The 25,421-nt window shown below is 37.0% G+C and overlaps 1 protein-coding gene across 4 annotated transcripts in view; it reads right to left on the bottom strand.

The window, feature by feature from the left end:
• UVRAG (UV radiation resistance associated) overlaps positions 1 to 25,421 on the bottom strand; it is a 334,168-nt gene that overhangs the window by 227,687 nt on the left and 81,060 nt on the right. For all 4 annotated transcript variants that reach the window (XM_025894184.2, XM_073879729.1, XM_025894185.2 and 1 more), the window contains one exon: positions 6,140 to 6,225. In XM_025894184.2, the coding sequence (XP_025749969.1) occupies positions 6,140 to 6,225 (86 nt within the window). The remainder of the gene's footprint in view (positions 1 to 6,139; positions 6,226 to 25,421) is intronic.

Genomic DNA, 25,421 nt, shown 5'->3' with positions numbered 1-25,421 from the left:
CACTCAATTCTGTTCCAGAATCAAAGAGTAAATCACAAACAGAGCAAACGATCAACAAGCTTTCACTTCTCTTTGTTGTCAGTGTGTCTACTTTAACAGTATCCTCTTAATTACCCTTCTAATTTATTAAAAATGAGCACAGTGGGGCACCTGGGTGGCTCAGTCGGTTAAGCGTCTGACTCTTGGTTTTGTCTGAGGTCAAGATCTCAGGGTTGTGAGATCCAGCCCCAGGTCAAGTTCCATGCTCAGCATAGAGCCTGCTTGAGATTCTCTTTCCCCGCCCCCCTCGAAACTCCATTCCCCTGCCACCCCTTCCCACTCACACACACATGCTCTCTCTCCCTAAAATAAATAAATAAATAAAATTTTTTAGAAAAAATGAATGGCAAAATTATATGAGTTTTAGAACATAAATTCTGGGACATCTTTTGCTTTCAGCTGGGTTCTTAGCCATATTCTCTACACTCGTAATTATTACAGAGAGCTTGGTAGGCAGGGAGGAAAAACTCCCTCTGCAACCCAAAGTTGGTTATCACATCCCAAATTTATATAGACAGAGGTTATGCTCTTATATATCTCATCCTATCTGTTTTCTAAATATTACCTGAAGAATAATGTATTTGATGTAAGCATTTCCCTTTTAAAATTGAAATTTTAAAAGAGAAAGTATTTTCTATCAAAGCAGGGAAGGCACGAACAATTTACCTCCAGACAGCTAAAGACCTTCCAGAAAAATCCATATAAGGAGTAAGATTAAAAGTCACAAAATCCTGAAATCTCACCAGATATTATGTGGAGGGCAGCGGCAGAAAGAAAAGAGGCAGCTAAAGGTTCACAGATCTGATTATACTTTCAACACTTTTTAGATGATGGCCTAGAAATATTTTATGACCCTCATTTTGCCAGAGGCAAACCAATAACTAGAACAACAAAATGCTAGTCCTTTGTAACCTGAAGAATTTGATCAATTTGATCAAACCAAAAGAGCATTTATTATCTGTTTAATATATATGATATGCATTGTGAGAAAATTATTACAGAGACCAACAAACAAAGACTTGCGCAAAGGAGCCCTCCGTTTGGGATGCTAAGAGGAGAGAGAATCAGACAATGAAGAACTAATTGCAACACAGTAAGTACTCCATAAATACCAGCTATTAATTGCACAGGCAGTGGTGGGAGGACTTAAAATAAGGACACTAGTCCCTATAGCGTGCTCGGAACAATGTCCTTCGAATAACACATTAAGAAGTGTTTACTTTATCCTGTATGTGCCAAAACTGATACATTTTTTTGTTGACTTTTTATTATTTATTCCGGTTTTCCAGGCTAAAAAACTGATACATTTTTAAAGGTCACTCTGACAGAAGTGCAGCAGAGAAGACGCACCAAAGTGATGCACAAGATGAGAGAGCGGTAAAGAATACTGGTTGTAACGACACAGGCTTGGGGGCTACACTTTCTGGACTTGAATCCAGGCTAAGAGGGACTACTTGTGTGACTCTGGCTAAGTTACTTAACTACTCTGTGCCTCAACTTCCTCATCTGTAAATAGGAACAGAAACAGTTCTCCCCACAGAAGGTTGCTGTGAAAATTAAAAGAATTAATGTAAAGCAGTAAGAAAAGTTCCTGACACAAAGTAATCGCTCCATAATAGCTATCAGTTGCATGAAGGAAAAACTAGTATGGAGACTAGTTAGGTCAAGAAACAGTCCCAGAAAATAGAGATGAGAACAGAGAACGGTATGTTCCCTTACGTGCCTGAGAAGATCATATACAGGACATGAGACATACAAGGGAAAAAAAGGAAGAGGAGAATAATACCCACGAACGTAACTCTGGACACGGCAGGGCTGAGGTTCCTACAGAACATGAAAGTAGAAATGTCTAACGGTCCCTGGAAAATACAGATCAGAAATCCAAAAGAAAGGAAGTAACTAGAGGTATAGATTTGAGAGTTACTAACATGTGGCTGTGCTGGGTGAAGCTGTGGTAATGGAAGAGAGTACTCAGGGAGAAAGACGAAAACAGAAGGGTTGTAGGATCTAGTCCATAGGACCTGGGGCTCCAGGATCACAACAGCATTCACAGGAACTCCAATATAACCGTCAACTGTCAGGAAGATAGAGAGGAAAAAACACAGTCATATGAAATAATCCCTTCCTTCAAGAAGTTTTCAATGTCATTAGGGAGAAAAGACATATACCCATTAAATAATTTTATCGTGATTGTTCCAGATTAATAAAAGTAAGGCTAAAAGCAGAGGTGGTAGACATTAGAATGGCAAGAAAAGAAAGAGAAATTAAGCTGAAAATTGAAAAAACTAACGCTAACATAAAGAAACACTGGCATAGAGGAGAAAGCTAATTCTAAGCTGGGGGAAGGAAAGGAGAAAACGAAAACTATTATGTATTGAATGTCTACTAATATGCCAGTAGCTGACCTAGGATCTTTCAAGTATTTTATCTTATTTAATTCTCAGAATATCCCTATGAGATAAATATTACTGCCATTTTACAAAAGTAGTTTCAGGCATACCAAAGTAATTTGCCCAAAGTCTTATATCCAGTTACGGGCATATGACAATGTTAGGACTGGAACCTAGGTAGAGGACCCATGATTAGCCACCATACTTCCACTTCTCCAGCTGGCAAAAATAGGACATGTCAAGACAGGGAAAGGGGCAATAAAAACTGTACTAGAAGAAAACCTGAATTATTCATTATTCTCACTTATCTCACTACAGTAGAGCTACCTTTTTGAAGAAGTATGAAAGGGGAAAAAATGACTTTTTAAAAATCAAAAGTAATCTTTCACTCTCAGAGAGCAGATAGGATTATGGATGTCTCCTGCTTCCAGTCCCATCCACTGATTCCATGCCGTCCCCACAGTTAGAGATCTAAACTGCACACCCGACACTCCTTCTCTTTCTCATCTTTCAATAACTCTGTACCACCAAGAGGATTTAAAAAAAAATCAGAACCAAAAGGAGAAAGTTACCTAATAAGCCTAGAAACTCCTTAACCTAGAAGGAATAAAAGAGGAAAAAAAAAGTTAACTTCTAAAAATAAATGCTCACTTGTAATTTATAATCCAACTTTTCTCACTTTAAAACCATAAAATAAATGAAATTTCAGGTGCCAGTTAAAGAGCAACATTGACACCTTGTGGTGAACATCCTAATTTAAGGGTAATGAGTCAAATGTAATGAGTAAAGTGGCTCCTAATTAAATGTCTACTTACATGAACACTAACCCTTAATCCAGGAATTTCCAAGGGTTAAAGAAGCAAAATGTAATTACTACCACACATACTGAATATAAATTTGGAAAGAGCTGCTATTACTTTGGTAACATTGAAATCAGCCTACATTCTTAACTACTGGCAGAAAAATCTAAATAAAACCTCAGGTTACTGTTTTCTTACAAAATGGTACAACACATCCACCTGAAGGGGTTCTAATGTTCTGGTTGTAGGTGTTGCAAAATCCCCGCCTAGCCAAGATTTCCTATTTTTCTGTAACATTCACATTATAGGAAGTGGAAGGAAATATGCATCCTAGTGGCACAACACAGTGAAAGTTATTAACTAGAATATACTCTCAAAAAACAGAATCAAGAGACCGGGGTTCTAGTCCTGATTCCAAATGGCACTGAGAATTTTGTGAAGTTAAGTGATATTAAAGAATTCAGACTATGTTTTCACATAAAATTACAGATCAAGAAGTAACAATTTCACACACCAAAAAAGGATCAAGGAAAAAAGGTATATTTTTAAAAATTACTCCCATCCAGGTACAATGTTGCCTGAGTTAAAGAAGGGAAACAGAACAAAATTGATCAGCACAAAATTACGTTTCCCAGCAAGCATAAATCATGCCAAGAACTGTGAGAAAAGAAGAGCTTTTGATTTAGCAAACAGATAGATGGTGGTTACTCCTTACTGATGTCTAAGAGAATTATCAGAGAAAGTTCCATTTTACTCATTAATGTTGATGACTACAATGTCAAGTTTCTGGTTCCAGAGTAACTCTCTGGGCTCAGGTAATTTGGTTGATAAATGGACACTTGATCTGGTCCAAAAGAGTACATCTATGTTACCAGCTATAAATGATTTACACAATGCTAATGACAAGGCCACTGTTAATAAGGCAAATCAGACTGCTAACACACCTGAGGAATCTGGAAAGCACCCTAGAAATGAGACCCCCAAGAGACATATCATTGCAAGAATCAATGTTAAATAATTGAGCACTAACTACCAAATTCCCCCAATGACTTCGAATTTATGGAGGGCTCTGTGATTTTCAGAAAATTTTCTCTGTCATAATGCTATGTGCACCTTATAACCACCTTATAACCACCAATCTAGGAAGGTAAATGAGACTCTGAAAAGGATCTGGAAAACTTGCTTGCGGGAAAACTTCACACCAACCTCCAGTCTGGCTCTTACTTGCTGTGTGTTCTCAGATAAATCCTGTAATGCCTCTTGGCCTCAGCTTCTACACTGAAGACAAAGGCTGACCCCTGATGTCTGAATACAAAAAACTTCAGAGTGTAAGATAATAAATATGGAAATGCTTGTAAGCTACACAAATTTGTAATATTACTGCCTCTACCTTTTAGAAGAATCAGAGAAGTTAAATGAATCTGGATAAACCAGGGACAATTGAAGTCAGGGTCAAGTTAACCAAAGCATTATCTATTGTACCACATTGCTTCCCAAGATCCTACAGCATTTCTTCAGTTCTTATTTTCCTGTCTCGTCACAGAGCATTCAACATTGCTAGAATCTCTACTCCCTTAGTTTCTATGATGGTGTCTTTCCCCAATCCTCCTCTTTTCACTGACTTCATATTTCTTTTTCTTTTGGTTCCACTGATTTCTCTAGTAAGATCACACCATCTCACACTTGGACAGTATGTTTAAAATAGGAAAATCCATACCCTCATTTCATGAGGAAAATAGGTCAAGAAATATTAGTGGCTTACTCACATTTCAAACTACTTCTGTACATTGCTCTTTTCAATACTTAAAACTCAATGTAGTCCCAAACTGAATAGACTCAAAAAAATACAAGTTATATATCTTGACACCTCCTGCTTTCTATCTCCACCATCCAATTACTAAATCCTGTCCATTCTCTTACATATCCTAAGAAGTCAAAGTGAAAGTACCTCTCAGATAAGAATCAAAAGTCCTCAAATGTCTGTGGTTACTCTAGTTGAAATCATTGTCTCTTAAGAGCAATTTACACAGGCCATGTGACCAAACTTTATCATCATGTATAAGATTCAAGATTTGCAAAGAAAAGGCCCATTTCATAATGTTTATAAAATAAACAATCATCCAATTGGACAAGAGTCCAACCATCCTTCTGGACTCTTCCTCTAGTAGATATATTGAGGATGTCTAATGGTCTGAAATTTATGATGTGTTACGTAAACACTAGAAAAATACTGCCAAAATCAAATTTCAATGAACCATCTGTCTGAGTAGGGTGAACATAGGCTGAGTGTCACTGTTATCTTTATTTTGAACTGCATTTATTTTGGTTGTCTGCCTCCTGAGAAAATGTCCTTGATGATCTTCCACATTGAAAATTAAAAACAAATTTAGAAATGTTTCAAAATTAAGCCCAGGCATTATGAAAATATAGAGTTAAGGCAGTTAGTCAAGCCTCTGGGCATGAGATTCATGCAAAGCTCCTTTGCCTTGCCAAACATGATTCTTTTAGATGAAGAGCAGGTCAAAACTCTAAGCCATGTCTGGGGCTATTGGAGGGCTTTTCTAGTAAAGCGGTAGTTGTTAAGATTTTAATAAGTCTAAATTTTGTACCTCTGGTTGCTGCTCTTTATAGTACAGAAAACCAGAAATGGCTCATGTCCCTGTTTTAAGATCATTGGCTTCCAATCATTCTCTCCCACTGTCCAGAGAAAGGAAATGGCGTTCCAACGGCTTTGTGAAAGAGATAAGCTTAAATCACTGTAGCTACAAAATTTATGAAGCTCTCACTAAAAAATGTTAAGCCTGAATAACAGCTTCTAAAGCTCCCATACAATTCCTCACACAGAAATGTCACAAACTCAAAATGAAGAACATTCTTTAGAAAATGCAGGAGGTCTAAGAAGTTTCTTACCGCAGCAAAGAGAAGACATCATAAGAATTGCGAACACAGTTCTGATCCACCTGAAGAAGAATATTCTTCTGAGCATTTGAATAACCCTGAAAGACATTAATCACCAAATTAATGAAAGTAAAACAAAATATGTGTAAAAATTAATCTTACTGTTTGTCTTCTGAAAATTATGATTTAGAAACACCTCAGTAAATTCAAATCATTAAGGGATTCCAAAAAGTAAAATTTCCATGTAACTGAAGTTTAACCTTTTAAGTAAGTGAATTTAAAATAAATATCTTCTAGTATTTTCCCAGAGAAACCATGTTTCACATTATAAATTGTAGTGAACTTCCCAGGGAAGCTCCAGAAGTCTTTTTAACATATTATGTGACTGCAGACAAGTACTAACAATAATATTTCAAGGGGCGCCTGGGTAGCTCAGTCAGTTAAGCATCCAACTCCTGATTTCGGCTCAGGTCATGATCTCAGGGTCCTGAGACTGAGCACCACATCATGCTCTTCACTCAGCAGGGAGTCTGCTTGAGATTCTCTCTCTCCCTCTGCCCCTCCCCACTCCCGTTTGCTCCCTCCCTCTCCCTCTCTAATAAATAAATAAATCCTTAAAAAAAAACCAATAATATTTCAAGTATGTGTAGCCATCATATGTAATGTTTTTATGGGGAAAGGAATTCCAAGTTCTAAGTAGTAATACCAGAGCAAATATTTCCACTAGCGGAATAAAGGTGGTGGGAGCACCAGAGAGAAAACAGCAAAATTCCATAAGAAGAAAAGAACAGGTAACTGTCATTTAAGAAATACAAAGTAAATAGGAGTCAAGAAAAAAGGACTCTGGAGCCAGACCACCTGGATTATAATTTAAGCCCTTAATACACCAGTTCTGTGATCTTGAGCAAGGCACCTTAACTCTCTTAGTTTAACTTTGGTTTGTTTTTTCATCTAGAACATGTAGATAACATTATCTACCTCACCAATTACTGTGGGAATTAAAAGAGTATTATTTGTAAAGTGAAACGTATGTAATAAGCACTATATAAATGTTTTCTACAATCTAATATAAGCATTTTTTAATTACATTGCCACAGAAGGTTATTAGGAGAATATGAACAACTTTATGCTAACATATTTGGCAACTTAGATGCATCAGAAACCCTCCCTGAAAAAAATCCAACATGCCAAAATTGAAATGAAACAACATCTGAATAATCCTATATCTTTACGTGAATAAATAATTGAAAAGCTTCCCACAAAACAGTCTAGGTCCAGATGGCTTCACTGATGAGTTCTATCAAACATTTAAGAAATAACATCAATTTAACACACACGCACAAAAAATAAAATAAAATAGAGGAAAAAAAAATTTCTAACTCATAAGGTCAACATTACTGATGCTAAAACTTGACACAAACATCACACACACACACACACACACACACACATGCACACACACACACTTATAAACCAATATCCCTCATGAACACAAAGAAATCCTTAGCAAAATATTAGCAAATTGAATACACTGAATTTGCTATATATACACTATATATATATAATGTATAATGAAATACATTACAAAGATAAAACAGTAACATCATTATTCATCAAATTTATTCTAAGAGTACAATATTGGTTTAGCATTTAAAAAATCAATCAGAAAAATACATGATACAATCATAAATCTATCTTGATAGGCACACAATTATAAAGATGTAACATGACAGTAACATAGAGGTGGGGGTACAGAGCTATATAGAAGAAAAGTTTTTGTATAATAAGTTGGTATTAATTTAAACTACATGATTATAAATTAAGATGCTGATTATAATCCTGAGGGCAACCACTAAGAAAATAACTAAAAGATACATTTCTTTATCATGAGAAATGATAAAGAAATCAAAATACCACATGAGAAAACATAGAGCACAAAAGAAGGTAGTAATAGAGGAGTAGAGAAACAAAAAAGATATAAGAAACAAACAAAAATAGCAGAAGTCCTTCTGTCTCTGTAATTAAGTGTAAATGTATTAAACACTCCAATTAAAAGGCAGAGATCGGCTGAACGGATTTCATTTTAATGCTGTCTACAAGAGTTGCACTTTAGAAACAAAAACACAAATAAGTTGAAAATGAAAGGACACAAAGATATTCCATGTAAGCAGTAACCAAAAGAGAGCTGGAGTGGCTATACTAATATCAGACAAATAGATTTTAAGACAAAAATGTTACAAGAGACAAAGAAGGACACTGTATAGTGAAAAAAGGGTCAAGAATATATAAATGGTTGGGGCGCCTGGGTGGCTCAGTCAGTTAAGTGGCTGCCTTCAACTCAGGTCATGATCCCAGGGTCCTGGGATCGAGCCCCACGTCAGGATCCCTGCTCAGTGGAGAGCATGCTTCTTCCTCTCCCTCTCCCTGCTGTTCTGCCTACTTGTGCTCTCTCTCTCTCTCTCTCTCTGTCAAATAAATAAATAAAATCTTTAAAAAAAAAAAAAGAACTCACATAAAAAAAAGAATATATAAATGGTTATAAACATATGCACCTAATGACATATAATAAAATATATGAATCAAAAACTGACAAAACTAAAGTGGGAAATAGCTGGAGATGTCAACATCCCACCTAACAATGGAAAGCACAGCCATATAAAAGATACACAAGGAAATATAAGACATGAATAATACTATAAATCAACTAAACCTAATAGACGTATATAGAATGTTCCACCTAACACAACCATATATACATTCTTCTCAGTGCATATGGAACATTCTCCAAGCTGGAGCATATGTTCAGCCACAAAACAAGTCTCAATAAATTATTAAAAGTTGAAATCATACAAAGTATCTTATCTGACCGTAATGGAATGAAACTAGAAATCAGTAACAGAAGGAAAAATGGAAAATCCACGAACTGCAAAGTAAACAACACACTCTTAAACAAGCAGTGGGTCAAAGAACAAATCACAAGGAAAATTATTAAATACTTTGAGGTGAATAAAAATGAAAGTACAGGGATGCCTGGGTGGCTCAGTCGGTTAAGCATCTGCCTTCAGCTCAGGTCATGATCCCAGCGTCCTGGGACTGAGTCCCACATCGGGCTCCTTGCTCAGCAGGGAGCCTGCTTCTCCCTCTGCCTTCTGCCCCCCTGGCTTGTGCTCTTTCTCTCTCACTCTCTGACAAATGAATAAATAAAATCTTTAAAAAAAAAAATGAAAGTACAACATATCAAAACATATGTGATATAATGAAAAAGTGCTGGGGTGCCTGGGTGGCTCAGTCGTTAAGCATCTGCCTTCGGCTCAGGTCATGATCCCAGGGTCCTGGGATCGAGCCCCGCATCGGGCTCCCTGCTCCACGGGAAGCCTGCTTCTCCCTCTCCCACTCCCCTTGCTTGTGTTCCCTCTCTCACTGTGTCTCTTTCTGTCAAATAAATAAAATCTTTAAAAAAAAAAAAAAAGAAAGAAAGAAAAAGTGCCAAGGGAAATTTACAGTTGTAAACATCTACATTTAAAAAAAAAGGTACTGAAGAGTTCAAATTAATAACCCAAACTTCCACTTTAAGGAACTAGAAAAAGAACAAACTAAGCCCAAAATAAGGGAAGAATTAATAAATATTAGAGCTGAGATCCAGGAAAGAGAATACAAAAACAATAGAGAAAATCAACAAACCAAAAGTTAGTTCTTTGAAAGATCAACAAAATTGACAAACCTCAAGCTTAGACTAAGAAAAAAAGAGAAGACTCAAATCACTAAAATTAAGAATGAAAATGGGATTATTACCAACCTTATAGAAATAAAAAGTGTTATAGAACACTTGTAGTGTTATTAATAATTGTATATCAATAAATCAGATAATCCAAATAAAATGGAAATTCCTGGAAACACAACTCCCCAAAATGACTCAAGAAGAAATAGAAAATCTGAACAGCCCTACAAGAAGTTGTTGAGCTAAGTCAAGTCACTGATTAGCTAAACTACTCCCTGGTATTGCTGCCTCAGCATCCATTTTGTTTGGCCAAGGGGCCTGCAAGGACCTTAAACTGACTAGACCTCTCAGGGAAGCACATGTCCTAAATAGCAGGCCACAGAGATACAAGCCATGTAAGTTTGCTTACAAGAATTAATGATAGGACTTGTGATCAATGGTCTCTCCTGGTTCCCAGTGCCTGTATGCCTTAAGCGCCCCTTAGATAAAAATCCTGCTGAGCTTACCAAAACCCTACTCTTTTGGTTTGAACTGACAAATCCAGCTCTAGCCCAGGATCTCCAAAGCACTCCACCCACAGACCTAATAAAGGCACTGTACTCCAGGTCCTACCTCTCTCTACACTCTGCCCTGATCTCCCTGTGGGGCCCCTTAATGCATGCCCTTGTAATTCCTCCAGGACCTATAAGTAAAAACCTTTTCTATTTCAATTTCTCTTGTGGTCTGTTGTCGAACCATGGCTTACCAACCAGCACTCTGTGCTCCACCTAATAAATGTTAATTTAATAAAATCATAACAAAATAAGCTGAAATCAGTAATCATAAAACTCCCAGCAAAGAAAAGCCCAGAACCACATAATTTGACTGGTGAATTCTACTAATCATTTAAAGAAAAAATAGCACCAATCCTTCTCAAAAAAATGAAAGAGGAGGAAATACTTCTTACCTCATTCTATGATGCCAGTATTACCCTGATACCAAAGCCAGACAATAATATCACAAGAAAATTATAGATCAATATTCCTTATGAATATATATATGTAAAAGTCTTCAACAAAATACTAGCAAAGCTAACCCAGCCACATATTAAAAAACATAAACCACTGGCCAACAATTCCACTTCTAGGTATATATGCAAAAGAACTGAAAGCAAAGACTCAAAAAGATATGTGTACATCCATGTTCAGAGGAGTATTATTCACAATAGTCAAGAGGTAGAAGCAACTCAAGTGTCTACCAACAAATGAACAGATAAACAAAACATGCTCTATTCATACAATGAAATATCATTTAGCCTTAAAAAGGAAAGAAATTCTGACACATGCTATAATACAGATGACCTTTGAGATGATTTAGATTTTAAGTAAAATAAGTCAGTGACAAAAGAACAAATACTGTATGATCCCAATCACATAATATACCCAGAGTAGCCAAATTTGTAAAGCAGAAAGTAGAATGGTGAGTGCCAGGGGGCTGCGGGAGAGGGAGATGGGGAGTTACTGCTTAATGGGTAGTTTTTCAGCTTCACAAAATGAAAAAAGTTCTGGAGATGGATGGTGGTGATGGCTCCACAACAATGTGAACACACTTAATGCCACTGAACTAACTGTACACTTAAAATGGTTAAGATGGTACACTGCGTATTACGTATATCCCACCACAGTTTAAAAGTAATTTTTTTAAAAAGGATTATATACCAGGAACAAGTGGGATTTATCTAAGGTATGTAAGGGTGGCTCAATAAATGAAAATCAATATAATACACCAAGTTGGAAAGACTCACACTTCCCAATTTCAAGACGTAGTACAAAGCAGCAGTAATCAAAATGGTGAGGTCCTGGCATAAAGGTAGATACACAGATCAATGAAATAGAACTGATAATCTATAAATAAACTCACACAACTGTAGTCAACTGATTTTAGACAAAGGTACCAAGACTACTCACTGGAAAAATAATAGTCTTGTCAACAAATGATGTTAAAGCAACCGGATAGCCATATGCAAAAAAGAATGACTTGGACCCATCCCTAACACTATATATAAAAATTACTTCAAAATAGATCAAAGGCCTAATTGTAAGAGCTAAAACTATAAAACTATTTAAAGAAAGCACAGGGGGTACACCTATATAACCTCAGATTTGCCAATGGATTCTTAGGTATGACACCAAAAGCCTGAGCAACAAATGCAATAATAAATATGACTTCTCAAAATTAAAAACTCTGTGCATCAAAGGACACTATAAGAAAGTGAAAAAACCCATAAAATGGGAGAAAATATTTGCAAATCATATATCTGATAAAGGTCTCACATCTAAAATATATAAAGAACTCTAACAACTCAACCATAAAATGACAAACAATCCACTTAAAAAATGGGCAAATGACTTAGAGACATTTCTCAAAAAAAAGATATACAAATAGCCAACAAACACATGAAAAGATGTTCAACATCATTAGTCATTAGAAAAAGGTGAATCAAAATCACAATGAGATACTAATTCATACCAAGATAACTAAAAACAAATAAAAAAACCAACAAATAAACAAGCAAAATTTTTAAAAATTTTTAAGTAATCTCTATGCCCAAAGTGGGCCTTGAACCCCAAGATCAAGAGTCACATGTTCTACTGATTGAGCCAGCCAGGCATTCCAAAAATTTTTAACTAAAAAAAAAAAAAAAAACACAGAAAATAAGTGTTGGCAAGGATGTAGAGAAATCAGAACCCTCCTATAATGCCACTGGGAATGTAAAACGTCGGCCACTGTTTAAAAAAAAAAAAAAAAAAAGTTTGGCAATTCCTTAAAAAGTCAAACATAGAATTACCATATGACCCAGCCAATCCACTCCTAGGTATATACCTGAAAGAAATGAAAACAGGTCTTCAAACAAATACTTGTATACAAATGTTCATAGCAACATTATTCACAAGAGCCAAAAGGTAGAAACCACCCAAATATCCATCAATGGATAAATGGTTAAACAAAATGAAGTATATCAAGACAATGAGGTATTTCTTAGCCACAGAAAGGAAAGAAGTATTAGCACATGCTACACACAGATGCACCTCAAAAACATCAGGCTAAGTAAATGTGAACAGACACATTTTTTTCTCTTAAAAAATCATCTGTACCCACTAACAATACAACTAAAAGCAATACGTTATAGCAAGAAAAGGAGAATTCAAATGAAAGCCAGGATCCTGGGTTTTAATCCACTCTGCCCGTCATGGAAATGAGGAAAACAATTTAACTCTCCTCTAGGCCTCAGTTTCCTTAACTATAAAATGAGATGAAACTACTAGTAATAAAAACAAAAATAAAAAATGACAGCAATACAAATAAGAGTAACATTTATGATTATTTACAGTATGCCAGATAGTGTTCTTTTCCAAGTTAATATTAACAATTTAAATGTTCATATGTTAAGGGTTAACCTATTTTTCACACAATCCTCTGAAACAGGGACTATTATTATCCCCACTTTAAAGGTGAGGAAACTGAGATGCAAGGAGGATTAAGCAGAAGAGCCATGCAGTCTGGCTCCACAGCCCACTTTCTTAAATGACCATGCTATACTTGATCTCTAAGACCTTTCCAGTTCTAAAATTCTGGGTCCATGTACATTTAAGGCAACTTAAGAACATTATTAAACCCTTCTGCCTTAGCCACCACTTAGCAATTAACTTTCTTAAAATATGCTAAGAGCCTTGTTCTGAATGACATCTAACTTCACCACATGTGTGATCCTGACAGACCTCTGATGAAGGATTATAATGGAAAGAAATGGCTCGTTTGTATCTGGTTATCTGTGTGAGATACTGCCAAGTGCCAAAGAGCCCAGAAGAGATTTACGTGTCACTCAAAATTCTTCTGAAGCCAGGCCTAACAATGCTTTTTCAAGGAAGGGAATAGGCACCAGTCTGGGTGAGTGCCTATTAAATTGTTCAAGAAAACAGATGATTAATTTCACATACCCAGTGAGCAGGAGTAATTCCAGGCAGATGATCAGGTGCGTTTCTACATCAAGGGTCAACAAACTTTCTTGTCAATGGCCAGATAGTAAATATTTCAGGCTTTGCAAGCTACATTTCACCTCTATGGCATATTCTTTGTTTTCTCCTTCAGATTCTTCACAAATGTAAAAACCATTCTTAGCTCTTAGGCCATACAAAACCATGTGCTAGACTATGGTTTGCTTACCCCTGTAGGAGATCACTGGATAAGTCACTTTTTAAATGATGTTACTGTATATTTTGAGAGTTTTTAGCCGCTACAACAGTCACAAGACCAGCCTTAACTTTATTAGAATTATAAATTATACTATAATAATCCCGTTGACAGGATAACTGATTATGAAGCAAACAGTATTATACACATACTTATTTGTTTCAGTGTTTATCGAATACCTCATACATCCAGGGTGTCAGGCAATTGTTACCATCCTTATAAAAGTATACAACCCAGTACACTATGATGTATATAACCCAGTTAAGGTTCCAAGTGAAGTAAAAACTGCAAAGGTGCCATTAGGAAAGGTTAAAAAGGAAATAGCTACAGGGGTTCTGATATGGTAAAGATTCCATCTAGTAAGAGAAGGAACATCAAAGGCTGCAGGGGTGGCAGTAATTGAGACAGATTAAGAAGTATTAAAAAGCTGAATGGCAATGAAGGAAAGTCCCACACAGTCTGAACACCTTTAGCCAAAGTAGGACAGTGGGAAAACAAAAGTTGCATTCAGAGAAAATTAAGTAGTGGTCCAATTTGTTCAGCTTCAATGACATGGAAATTACTTGGAACCCTGGAGAGGAAAACAGTGGGAAACAGGGCTGAATAAGTAGAGTAGAGAAAGCCTTGAATGGCATGCTAAAAAGTGGAGACAATCTCCAGGCAATAAGGACTCATGAAAGATTTCTGACAATACAGCATAATGATCAGAGATGCATTTAAGGAAAGTTACTCTGGTAATGACAAATATGATGCATTAGAGAAGGCAGAATGTCCAAACGCCAGTTAGCAGGCTATTCTAAAAATCCACACGTACTAGAGATAATAATAAGAGCTCAAACACTAAGAGAAAGAAGAGATAAAAGCACAGTTAGAACTAAAAGTACTTACTGTACATACCACTGACTGAATGCAGGCAGAGGGAGAGAAGGAAAGCAGGTCAGAGATTTAGACACATCTAGCAGACAATGAGAAGTCACTCTACAAAACTTTTAAGCAAAGGAATAAAAAATGAAAGTATGCCTCAGGAAGATGAATCAGGCGGTAGTGAATAAGACAGAGTGGATACAAAGAGACTAGAGTCCATAAGCCCACCAGAAAAGTACTACAGTAACCTAGTCTTATGAGGGCACCAGGCTGAGCCTGCATCATGCACCGCAACGGAGATGGAAAAGTAGCCATGGAGAGTAGTTATTTCAAAAGCCTCCAAAGAGCCGAGTGGCCAACCGTATAGAGTAGATAAAAGAAAGAAATCAATCAAATCTAACTGCAATACTTGGGGCCCAAATAAATGGGAAAATAGTTAAGAAAGATGTGGGAAACTGGAAAGGAAAGAAAGCCTGGAGAGAAAAATGAAGAGTTCCATTTAAAGTATAATAATATGCAAATGACAGGCGTCTATGCAGAAATGGCCCAAACTATTTAAACCAAGAGAACTAGAATTTTGAGTAACAAGCCATACAGATGACGATAACCAGCTATCCCATTATGTATCCCATTAGAATGCTTAATGATTTGCTGCTACAGAAGCTTCACTCACTCATTCAACAAATACTTATTGTATTACTACTGTATGACAGGCACAATGCTAAGGACCAGGAATAAATTAGTAATGAAGACAGAAAGACACTGTCCCTGCCCTTATGTAGCTTACAGTCTAGGAAGAGAGATAAGCAAATGGACAATCAGATTATAATCAGATAAGGGTCAGTGATGAGGAAAATGAAGGTGCCATGGGAGCATGTAAGAGGGGTATCCCAACCAGATTTAGGGGTATGTCATAGAAAGCCTTTCTACGGAAATGAGATCTAAGCTATGGGTGGGGTGCTTAGAAATCAGGGACCAGATCACACAGTAAGACCCTATAAGCCAGTTATTACTCTGAAATGATTCAAATATAGAGGGACATGACCAGCATTTTCTGGCTATACTCCAAAAAACAGGAAAGAAGTAGATATTCAGCAGACTCCATCAAGCAGTCATTCAAAAAAGAGGGAGGGGTCCAGGCTGACTCCCCTTTCTGACTTAAGACAGTACATGGATAGCAGTACCATTCACTAAACTAAGGAACACAACAGGAAGAAGTTTTTCAAGATGGGGAGGGGAACTGAGCTCAGTCTGGGACTTGTAGAGTGTGTGTGTCTTTGAAACATCCAAGCAATTTAACTCAAGTCTGGATATATGGAAATACAGACGAGATGTAGACTTGGGAGGGATCTAAATGCAAATACAACGTGTTCATGAGAAGACAAAAGGCCCAAGTGGAAGCCTGACAACAATTGCTTAAAGGCTCCACCAAAAGCTTTCCTCAGCAGAACTGACAGCATTCTAGATGTTATTTATAAAACTATTAAGTGAGCTTTGCAAATAGTCCTTTTTCTACTTACTTAACTAGAATAAGAAATTGTGATTGGCAATGGAAAAAAACAATGGCTCTCTACTACTTGAGCATATTTTCAGATGCAATCAGTATCCATTTTAAAATACAGTATTTATTTGTACAACTTTTCTTAAAATAACTACCTGATGAATCAACAGATAGCCTGTGCTCCTATGTGTATATGTTCATTTGGACCTTAATACACTTTTAATTGCCAGCCAAGTTTAAACTGAAAAAACTGTGCAAGAATCTCTGTCGAGCACCTTCAAACCTCGGGTACCTTCTGCCTCTGAACTCTACGGAAGCCCAGAAGCTAAGCTTTTAAGGAGGGAAGGCAAGACCTCTTCCGAGACGCTAAACCAGAACTGAATATATGTATTCCCCCAGATTTGGTCTAAGGTTTGAGACCACAGAGGAAGTTCTCCGCTCCCTCAAAATAGTGAGAAACAATGAGAAATAAGAAGAGCACCGTTAAGCAAAAGTATACAGATCCTGAAACTAAAATCAATTCCTTCTTTTAAATTCAATAGGGTAAAGAAATCCTTGTTCATGTTTTAGTGCTTTAAACTACCCTCAAAAAAGCATCACAATCAGAGTCACACAGTGTAAGCATGAAGTGGACTTAAATGCCATCAATGCTGCTCCATGACAAGAGGACTGCAGGTGCCCCTGCTAACGTAACCTAAAAGTATATTTTAGAGTAGAGATAGGAACCATGTGATCCTAATACACTGAGTTCACTCATGGAAAAATATTTACTAAGTAAAGTCTATGCTAAATCCTGAGACTCACAAAAGTTGAGTAAGATACAACTTCAGTGGAAAGGAGCTTACGCCTGAAGAGGAAAAAGACACGCACACAAATTCCCATGGGTGTGAGAGGAGAAGAGAAGGCAACAGTGGCATCACGCTAATGAGCATTAGTGGGGGGGGGGGGGAGTGTAGAAAGGACTCCCAGCTTTGAAGAACAATTTAAACCGAAACCGACTATCAGAGGGGGGAACAAAGGTCAAGCATGCCCTCACTACAAATCCAAGAAAGAATAATAAAAACAAGTTTTCAAAATTTTAAACTCTGAATCCTCTAGTGAGGATAAGTCTGGATCTCTGTTTCTGTTTACTTTTCAAGAATCTAAAACATCTATACAAAGAACCATGCCCGGCTTTGAATTTTCCAGTATTAAAATTCTGAAAACCTCAACAATTGTGCTAAGAAGACAAGATCCTCCAAATTCGTAACAGGAAACGTGGCATTTTCCCAGATTATTTTCTGGCTTCAATGAAGAGGGAGAATAGGGACCACACTGCAGCAGCAGGATTTATAAATATGAATTACAGGATAACATGATTTTCCAAACATCTGTCAGAAGTTAATTTGATCCAAGAGAAAAGGGGGAAAAAGAGAAAAAAAGACTTGAGAGAAGCCAAGTATAGTGACTAATACGTGGACTTCAGTGGGTTGATGGTCTCACGGGCATTGCATGCCCACTCTACAATAATAAATACACAGAGTCTGTACAATAATGCACTTCATACCATTCAAAGCACTTTCCCATGTACCCTCTCATTTGATTCTCACAATGCACACAGTGGAGATCTCTGGTTAAATGTAAACACAGAGACCTAGTACTTTGAACAGGATATATGAAGTGGGAAGAAATGCAGAGATGGCATGTAGCATAGTGTTTAAAAGAAAACACCTTTGAATAAAGGAGACCTGGTTTTAAGTCATGGTTCGGCTACTCCCTAGCTATATCATCTTGGGTTAGTAGTTTAACGTTTTCCTCTAGGGTACTTTACCTATAAAATGAGAATAATAACCACCTCATGGAATTGTTACACAAGATTAAAAAAAAAAAGTAAAATAGCTAGTATAGTGTCTGACATATAGTAGGTACTTAGTAAATGAAAACTGGGAACTACAGCTTTCAAAAGCTCTATACCTACCTGGTATAAGTAACACTGTTACTAGATCACACCAGCTCAAATCATTCAGAAACAAAGTTTTACCCTGGATTTAAACTGAGCTAAGATACCTAAATGTTTTATAACAAAGCAGGCAGCTATTAGAAACAGCCCCTGAAGATTTATTGTCTTTATATTTTGTAATGTGGGGGGGAGGGGGAGAGGAGACTGGAAAGGAAAGCTGAATAGAGTATGTAGAGGAATGGTCTATTTTTATGACTTTCCAACCTTTGCTTGATGATGTACTGAAAGACCTGGACAACATTATACCATATCCCTTTCCCTATTGTTAAAACATAGGCTACTTGGGACATTTAATCCCCACCTCTGAATGTCCAGCTTCGCATACTGTGTGGGACGTGCTTTGGAAACAAGTTAGTGTCCATTAATTTGACTGGTAAGAGGAAATAGCCATCTTTTTAACTTCTCAGTTCTATAAAGTTAACTAAATGGAAATATCTTAACTGGGATTAGAATTCAGATTTTCTACTTTTCAAAAGTATCATGCCTTGAAAAATATAAAATAAGAAATTTTCATTTGTACAGGTTCTGAAACTTGCTATTGTCCCTAAGTCTTTAATCTAGGCTCGACGATGTACTTGAGATGATTAAGTTATGTGACTGTGTTTGTGAAATTAATCACCAAATCGCTATTTCAATCTCCTAAGAGTTTCATTCCAAAAAGATTTGATCGTTTTTACTAGATTCTACTCCTGCTCTTATTTTTTTTTCCATTAAAGTGAGAAACCATTGCCATCTACTGGACTCTGAAGATACTGCTGCTATAACTTTTAGTCTGAGAAAAGAATTCTTAATAATCTAATGCTTTTTGTACTTTGTCAAAAACACAGTAGTTAGAATTATTATGGCAGTATGAGTTACATAAAAATAAAACTCCAGAGGGGCACCTGGGTGGCTCAGTCGGTTAAGGGTCTGCCTCAACTCAGGTCATTATCCAGGGCCCTAGGATGGAGCTCCAGGTCAGCTCCCTGCTCAGTGGGGAGTCTGCTTCTCCCTTCCCTCTAACCCTGCCCACCCAGCTCATGTTCTCACTCACTCTCTCTCAAATGAATAAATAATTAAATCTTTAAAAATAAAACTCCAGAAGTTGGGACTAGGGTTAAAGTAGGGTAGGAGAGAGAAATAATACCATCCTCTCAAGATTTTTATTCTCAATTACTGCTATGATAGTCCCAAAGACAGCATGCATTCACCTACATTCATTAACAAACTTCTATTGAGCACCTACTATACTATATGCCAGATACTGTGCAAGGGACGCAATGTTAATGCAATAGGATTAGAGAGGTAATCCCTTTTACCATAGGGTTTAGAGCCTAGTGAGTAGTTTCCATTTATTATTGAACTCTATTCATGTGCCAGTCTTATACTGTACATTATCACTTTTCATCCCCAAACAATTTGAACAAATTGTTCTCTGTATAAGAGGAGAAAAACTCAGAGATGACTTAATTTGCCAAAGATCTCCCTCACAGGTAAGTTGCAGAAGTGCCTGGAATTAAACTCACATCAATCTGACTCTAAAACCTGTACTTTTAACTACTAGGAGTATACACTCACCCAGGTAAGCTGTCAGCATCCTCCCAAAAATAAGAGTAGCAAAAAAAAAAAAAGAGTAGCTGACAAAAGGCAATTCAGGCAAAGATAGTCTTACATGTCTTTATAAAAGGCAAAACTCCTAAACTGAGATCTGAAAGGTTTCCAGCTTAATGGATAAAGAGCTGGCCCAATAGCCTCTTAGTAGTCCTCATGCTCCCCCAGATGCCATTCTAGAAGTTCAATCCACCTAGAAAACATCCCTCCCAGCCACCTAGCTTTTATTCACCCCCCCAACCTACATCCACTCCAACTTAAGCCACAACAGTGTTGCTCTCTGGTTCTCCATAGTCTCCAAATGTTAAAAAAAAAAGCACCTCCTTCCTAAGGTGCTCTTCAGATTTAAAGTTCTGCTATAATTCACCTGTGTTATCTGCAAGACCCAAATAACTGACATCAAAAACAATTTTTCAAACTAAATCCATGGTAAACTAGAGCTCTTCTGGAATACATGGTGTTTTATCTCACCTGGATAAAAGAAATCTGCATCTAATACTTTTGTATCCCAAAATACTTAGTTTAATAATTGGCACATAGTAGGTACTTGATATTTATTGATGGAAAAAAATCACTTTTGCAAATACAGACAGAAGACTTTCATCATTTACTCAATCATCTCTTCATCTGCATTGCTGCTGAATAGCTAAGAGTTCTATGTTCACAGGCCAAAAAAATACACTCATACTACATAAAGTTAACAAGAACATATCACTCCCTAATAATGTCAGCAGAGGTTGCTGAACAAAGGATTCAAACCCACAGCATATTTTAGTCAAAGATTTTCTGTGTTAAGTGTTTCCACATTCCTGGTAGTGAGACTGAACTACTGGACCATTGTCCTATGTAGTTGAGAGATTGACCAGGTTCCTAAAAACTCAACAGAAATGAGTAAGGCCTTTTCAAGAAGCAGATGAACAAACAAAGAGGCAAGAGTTCTGAGCAAATAAGTAATTTCAGCTTTTAGACCCATAGTGGCTGAAGGCACTTTAAGTAATATGGACACAGGAAGGATTAACAACAACAGAATCATCAGAGGTAATAATAACAGTTTTTCTGGTTACAATTAATGTAAAACAACAAGAACACTTAAGAAATGGTCAACAAAAATTCTAGTCACTATTTATAAAGTTGCTTTAAAATGTGCTTCCTTGGGGCACCTGGGTGGTTCAGTCGTTAAGCGTCTGCCTTCGGCTCAGGTCATGATCCCGGGGTCCTGGGATCCAGCCCCGCATCGGGCTCCCTGCTCGGCGGGAAGCCTGCTTCTCCCTCTCCCACTTCCCCTGCTTGTGTTCCCTCTCTCCCTGTGTCTCTCTCTGTCAAATAAATAAATAAAATCTTTAAAAAATAAAAATTAAAAAAATAAAATCCTTTACAAAATATGTCCAACATAGATATGATTATCTGTTTACAATTACTGTCATTACAAATACATTTGGACTTATTTCTACGACTCTACTACATGTTTTTGTTTACCACTTGTTTTCTTTTCTCCCTCCTATTAGTCGACAAAATTTTCTACTCTTCATAATCCCTTTTTTCCTCTGCTACTTAAAAATATATATTCTCTGGTTTCTAACCTATACTACTTTCACATTTTTAACATGCACACTTCACCACAAATTTTTCTAACAAATTCTGTAGTTGTTTACTATCCTCCTCCCAGACAGATCAGTGACCTCAATGAGTCTTAACTCTTTACACACCCTTCCTCACCTCATTATTGTTGTCTAGAGAACTGCCTCTCAAAAGCTCTGTGGCCAAGGACCAGTTGCTTTTCCTTCAATCCATTGTGAACTGATACTTTTGTAAAATACAATAAAAAGGCACAATAATGTCAAACTGCTATAAAAGTTTTGAAACATTTACTCTCACTTTTTATACTTGGCTCACCACAGACTAGTGACAGACAGTTCTTAGACTACCTCTGGTCCACAAACTGTTCTTTGAATAACAATGGTCTAGTTTGTTTTTACCTTAAAACATAACTTATTACATATTAAGTTTTTGTTTGCATGTTAGTTTGCTGTCAGTAGTTAACTGCATTCACTAACGTTGTAACCACTTTTTTGTATTTTGCTGTAACTTGCTGTTACTTCCTACATCTTCCCTTTGGGATCACTTCTCTACCTCCACTATTCAGTAAAGACAAAGGGTCTGTGGGCAGTAAATTCTCAATCTGTGTGTGTTTAAAATTGTTCCTCTTTCACCCTCGCTCTTGACTGAAGGTTTACTAGAAATAGAATGATACATTTAATAGTTAATAGCACTTGATTATTTCTCCTGGCATCAACTGTTACTGCTGCAAAGTCTGCTGTCAGTCTAATTTGTAGGTAATATTTCCTTTCTCTCTGCTCATTTTTAAGATTTCTCTTTTTATTTTTTTTAAGATTTCTCCTTTTAAAATTAACCTTAAAGATCTGCAGTTTCTCTAAGATGTCTTTTCTTCAGCCTCCCTCTGTAATTGGGAGATTCCTACCTTTCTCAGCTTTGTGTTCATTTTGCCCAGAGGAACACATCTTTCAACGACTAGGCTTCTGCTTCTGCCTACTTCTTCAAGTTTTTATTCCATTTCTGTTCCAGATAGGTTTATTTTCTTGCTTTTAGTTTGTTTTAGCAAAGTATGTCTCTTTAAATTTCTCTGATTTCACCGATCACTAGGGTTTTTTTGTTTTGTTTTGGTTCTTTGGGTTTGGGGGGGGTTAAACGAATCATTGCTTTTTGTTTGGTGCAGTGGAGGGTCTCAAAGTGTGCACTTACAAGGACATCTGGACTGGAAAAATTGCTTATGGCTTTCTTTAAAAAGCAAAACTAATGTTTTTTAAGGTTCAAACTATATATCAGATGTTCATCTGAAAGCTGATACAGGGGCAAGATAAGACTGGACTTATAAATTTGTAAAATTCACTAACTGAAGGACTATAGAATAAAATATACCACTTATTACAATAAAACATACTCAATAAAGTTTTATTGACCATTTGGTCTTGAATCCTATCTCTGCTACTTAGTAGCTCTGTAATCTGGAGAAAGTTACTTAACTTCTGTGTGTAGGCTTCCTCTTCTGTAAAAAGACAATTGTGAGGTTTAAATGAGGTAAACTATGAAAGGAATTAGAACAGTACCTGGCATTATTATTAGCTCACAGAACATTTGCTATCATCATCATCATCATCATCATTATTATTGTCAGGGGGAACATTCTGCACTCATGTTTCCACACAGGCAAAAGATCTTCCACTCCTTGAGCCCCACATCAGGGTCTCTGCTCAGCGGGGAGCCTGCTTCTCCCTCTCCCTCTGCCTGCCACTCCCCCTGCTTGTGCTCTATCTCTATCAAATAAATAAATAAAATCTTAAAAAAAAAAAAAAAGTCCCACTCCATTTCCCAGGTCCTAAAGAGAACATTTCCAGTTACTCTGTGTCCTTCCAGGACAGGCAGAAGACTGACTGCTGAGCTTGGGAGAAGAAACAGACCATGATGGCCTCAGTTCTTTCCAGTTTCCCTCCCAGTCAGGAACAGCCTGCCTAGAGCACACATAAATTCTGCTTTTAGCTTGGAGGATTAGGATTTGTCCCTGTAAAAGGGCAAGATCCTGGTTTTGCTTGTTTTGTTGTTTTGGGGGGAAGGTTCAATTTGGGAGGAAGTATACAAGCTCTTTTAGTTGTAGAATTTAAGCCACAATTGCCAATTAATTTTATTAGTAATAAAGCCAACATTTTGATCTCCATTTATCTATCACCTGTCTTATTTCTAAACTTGTTCCAAACGCATGGGGAGAAAAAAGGGGAATTAGTCATCGGCTATCCAAAACTTCAATTACTAATAGTATCTGACTATGCAATTCTTTGGGAGATTAAATAGAATAACAGATATAAAGCTCTTAAAAGTATTTGATACACAGTAACGTTCAATAAATATTCGCTTTAATATTATTACTATGTACCAGATATTGTGCTAGATAGTGTGCTAGTTACCAGTTGTAAGAGGAACTTAATCCCTCAACAGGGTCAGGATGGTTAACCCTATAAATGGGACACCGTAAAAAAAAAAAAACAGTAGCCATCCCATAATTCTCTCATTAAATCAAACATTTTTACTAAGCAAATACCATGTCTCAAGAACTGTGATAGGTATTGGGAATTCAAAATTACATATACAAATATGTCCTTAAAAAGCTTACAGATTAGGGCGCCTGGGTGGCTCAGTTGGTTAAGTGACTGCCTTCGGCTCAGGTCATGATCCCAGGGTCCTGGGATCGAGTCCCACATCAGGCTCCCCCTGCTCTGCGGGGAGCCTGCTTCTCCCTCTGCCTCTGCCTGCCACTCCCCCTGCTTGTGCTCTCTCTCTCTCTCTCTGTCAAATAAATAAATAAAATCTTTAAAAAAAAAAAAAAGCTTACAGATTAGAGGATCTATACAACAAAGGAAGAAAGAACTATAAAGTGGTATCTCTATGTCAAAGGTATACACATTTAATAAACTTTAGGAACTCAGAATATAAGGGTTCTGAGTTTAAAACAAATTTAAAAAAAAAGCTTATCAGAGTTTGAATCAAATTTGATGAAGTCACCCAGAATACCTTCCATTTTGCCAAATCCAATGGGCAATTTTCAATCCTCATGTTATCTGACCACTCCCGCCCCTTAAAAACCAAAAACCAAAACAAAACAACTCTTTTTCTTTGGACTCTGAGATCCTATGAGACTCTACATTCTTTTCCTTATACATTCCTCATCACTCCTTCTTCTCAGTCAACTTTTCCAATGCCTCCACCTCTACTTGGCCCTTAAAAGTTGGAGGTCCTCAAGGCTTGGTTATTAAGGCCCCTTTTTCCTCACTGTACAGTCTGTCCCTAGCCTGAACTCATCATTTCAGTGATTATGTGCCATTGGCCCCACATTTATATCTCTAACCGACTTCTCTCCTCTGAACTCCAATCTGCACATGGGTATCTTGAAGGCATCTCAAAGTCCATATGATCAAATATCAGCTCTCAGTCTGCCTCCACCAAACCTGCTGTCCCTTAGTTCTCCCAGTGCCTGGAACATTTATCCATCCCATTACATTACCCAAGCCAGAAACCCAAAAGTCATCCTTTACACCTTTTCCCCTATACCCTAAATTTGAAGCATACCAGGTCCTAATGATTTTTACCTCCTAAAACTTTCCTAAATCCACCTTCTTTCTATTCTGCCATAACTTTGTTCCAAAGTATCAGCATCTCTTACCTAATATACTGCATGATGCTCCTTTCTGTCTTTCCACATATATTCTTACCTCCTCTACAATCAGTATTTACTACAGTGAAATCAAAATACAAATCAAATTATATCTCTGCCATGCTAAAAATCCTTCAACACAATCCACTGCTCTTAGGATAAAATCCTTTA

Source organism: Callorhinus ursinus, unplaced genomic scaffold, assembly GCF_003265705.2.
Source record: "Callorhinus ursinus isolate GAN/ISIS: 27379988/994484 unplaced genomic scaffold, GSC_fseal_2.0 scaffold35, whole genome shotgun sequence".
NCBI classification, from domain to species: domain Eukaryota; kingdom Metazoa; phylum Chordata; class Mammalia; order Carnivora; family Otariidae; genus Callorhinus; species Callorhinus ursinus.
Note: the sequence above shows the minus strand (reverse complement) of the source record. Positions and strands in the feature narration are given on the sequence as shown.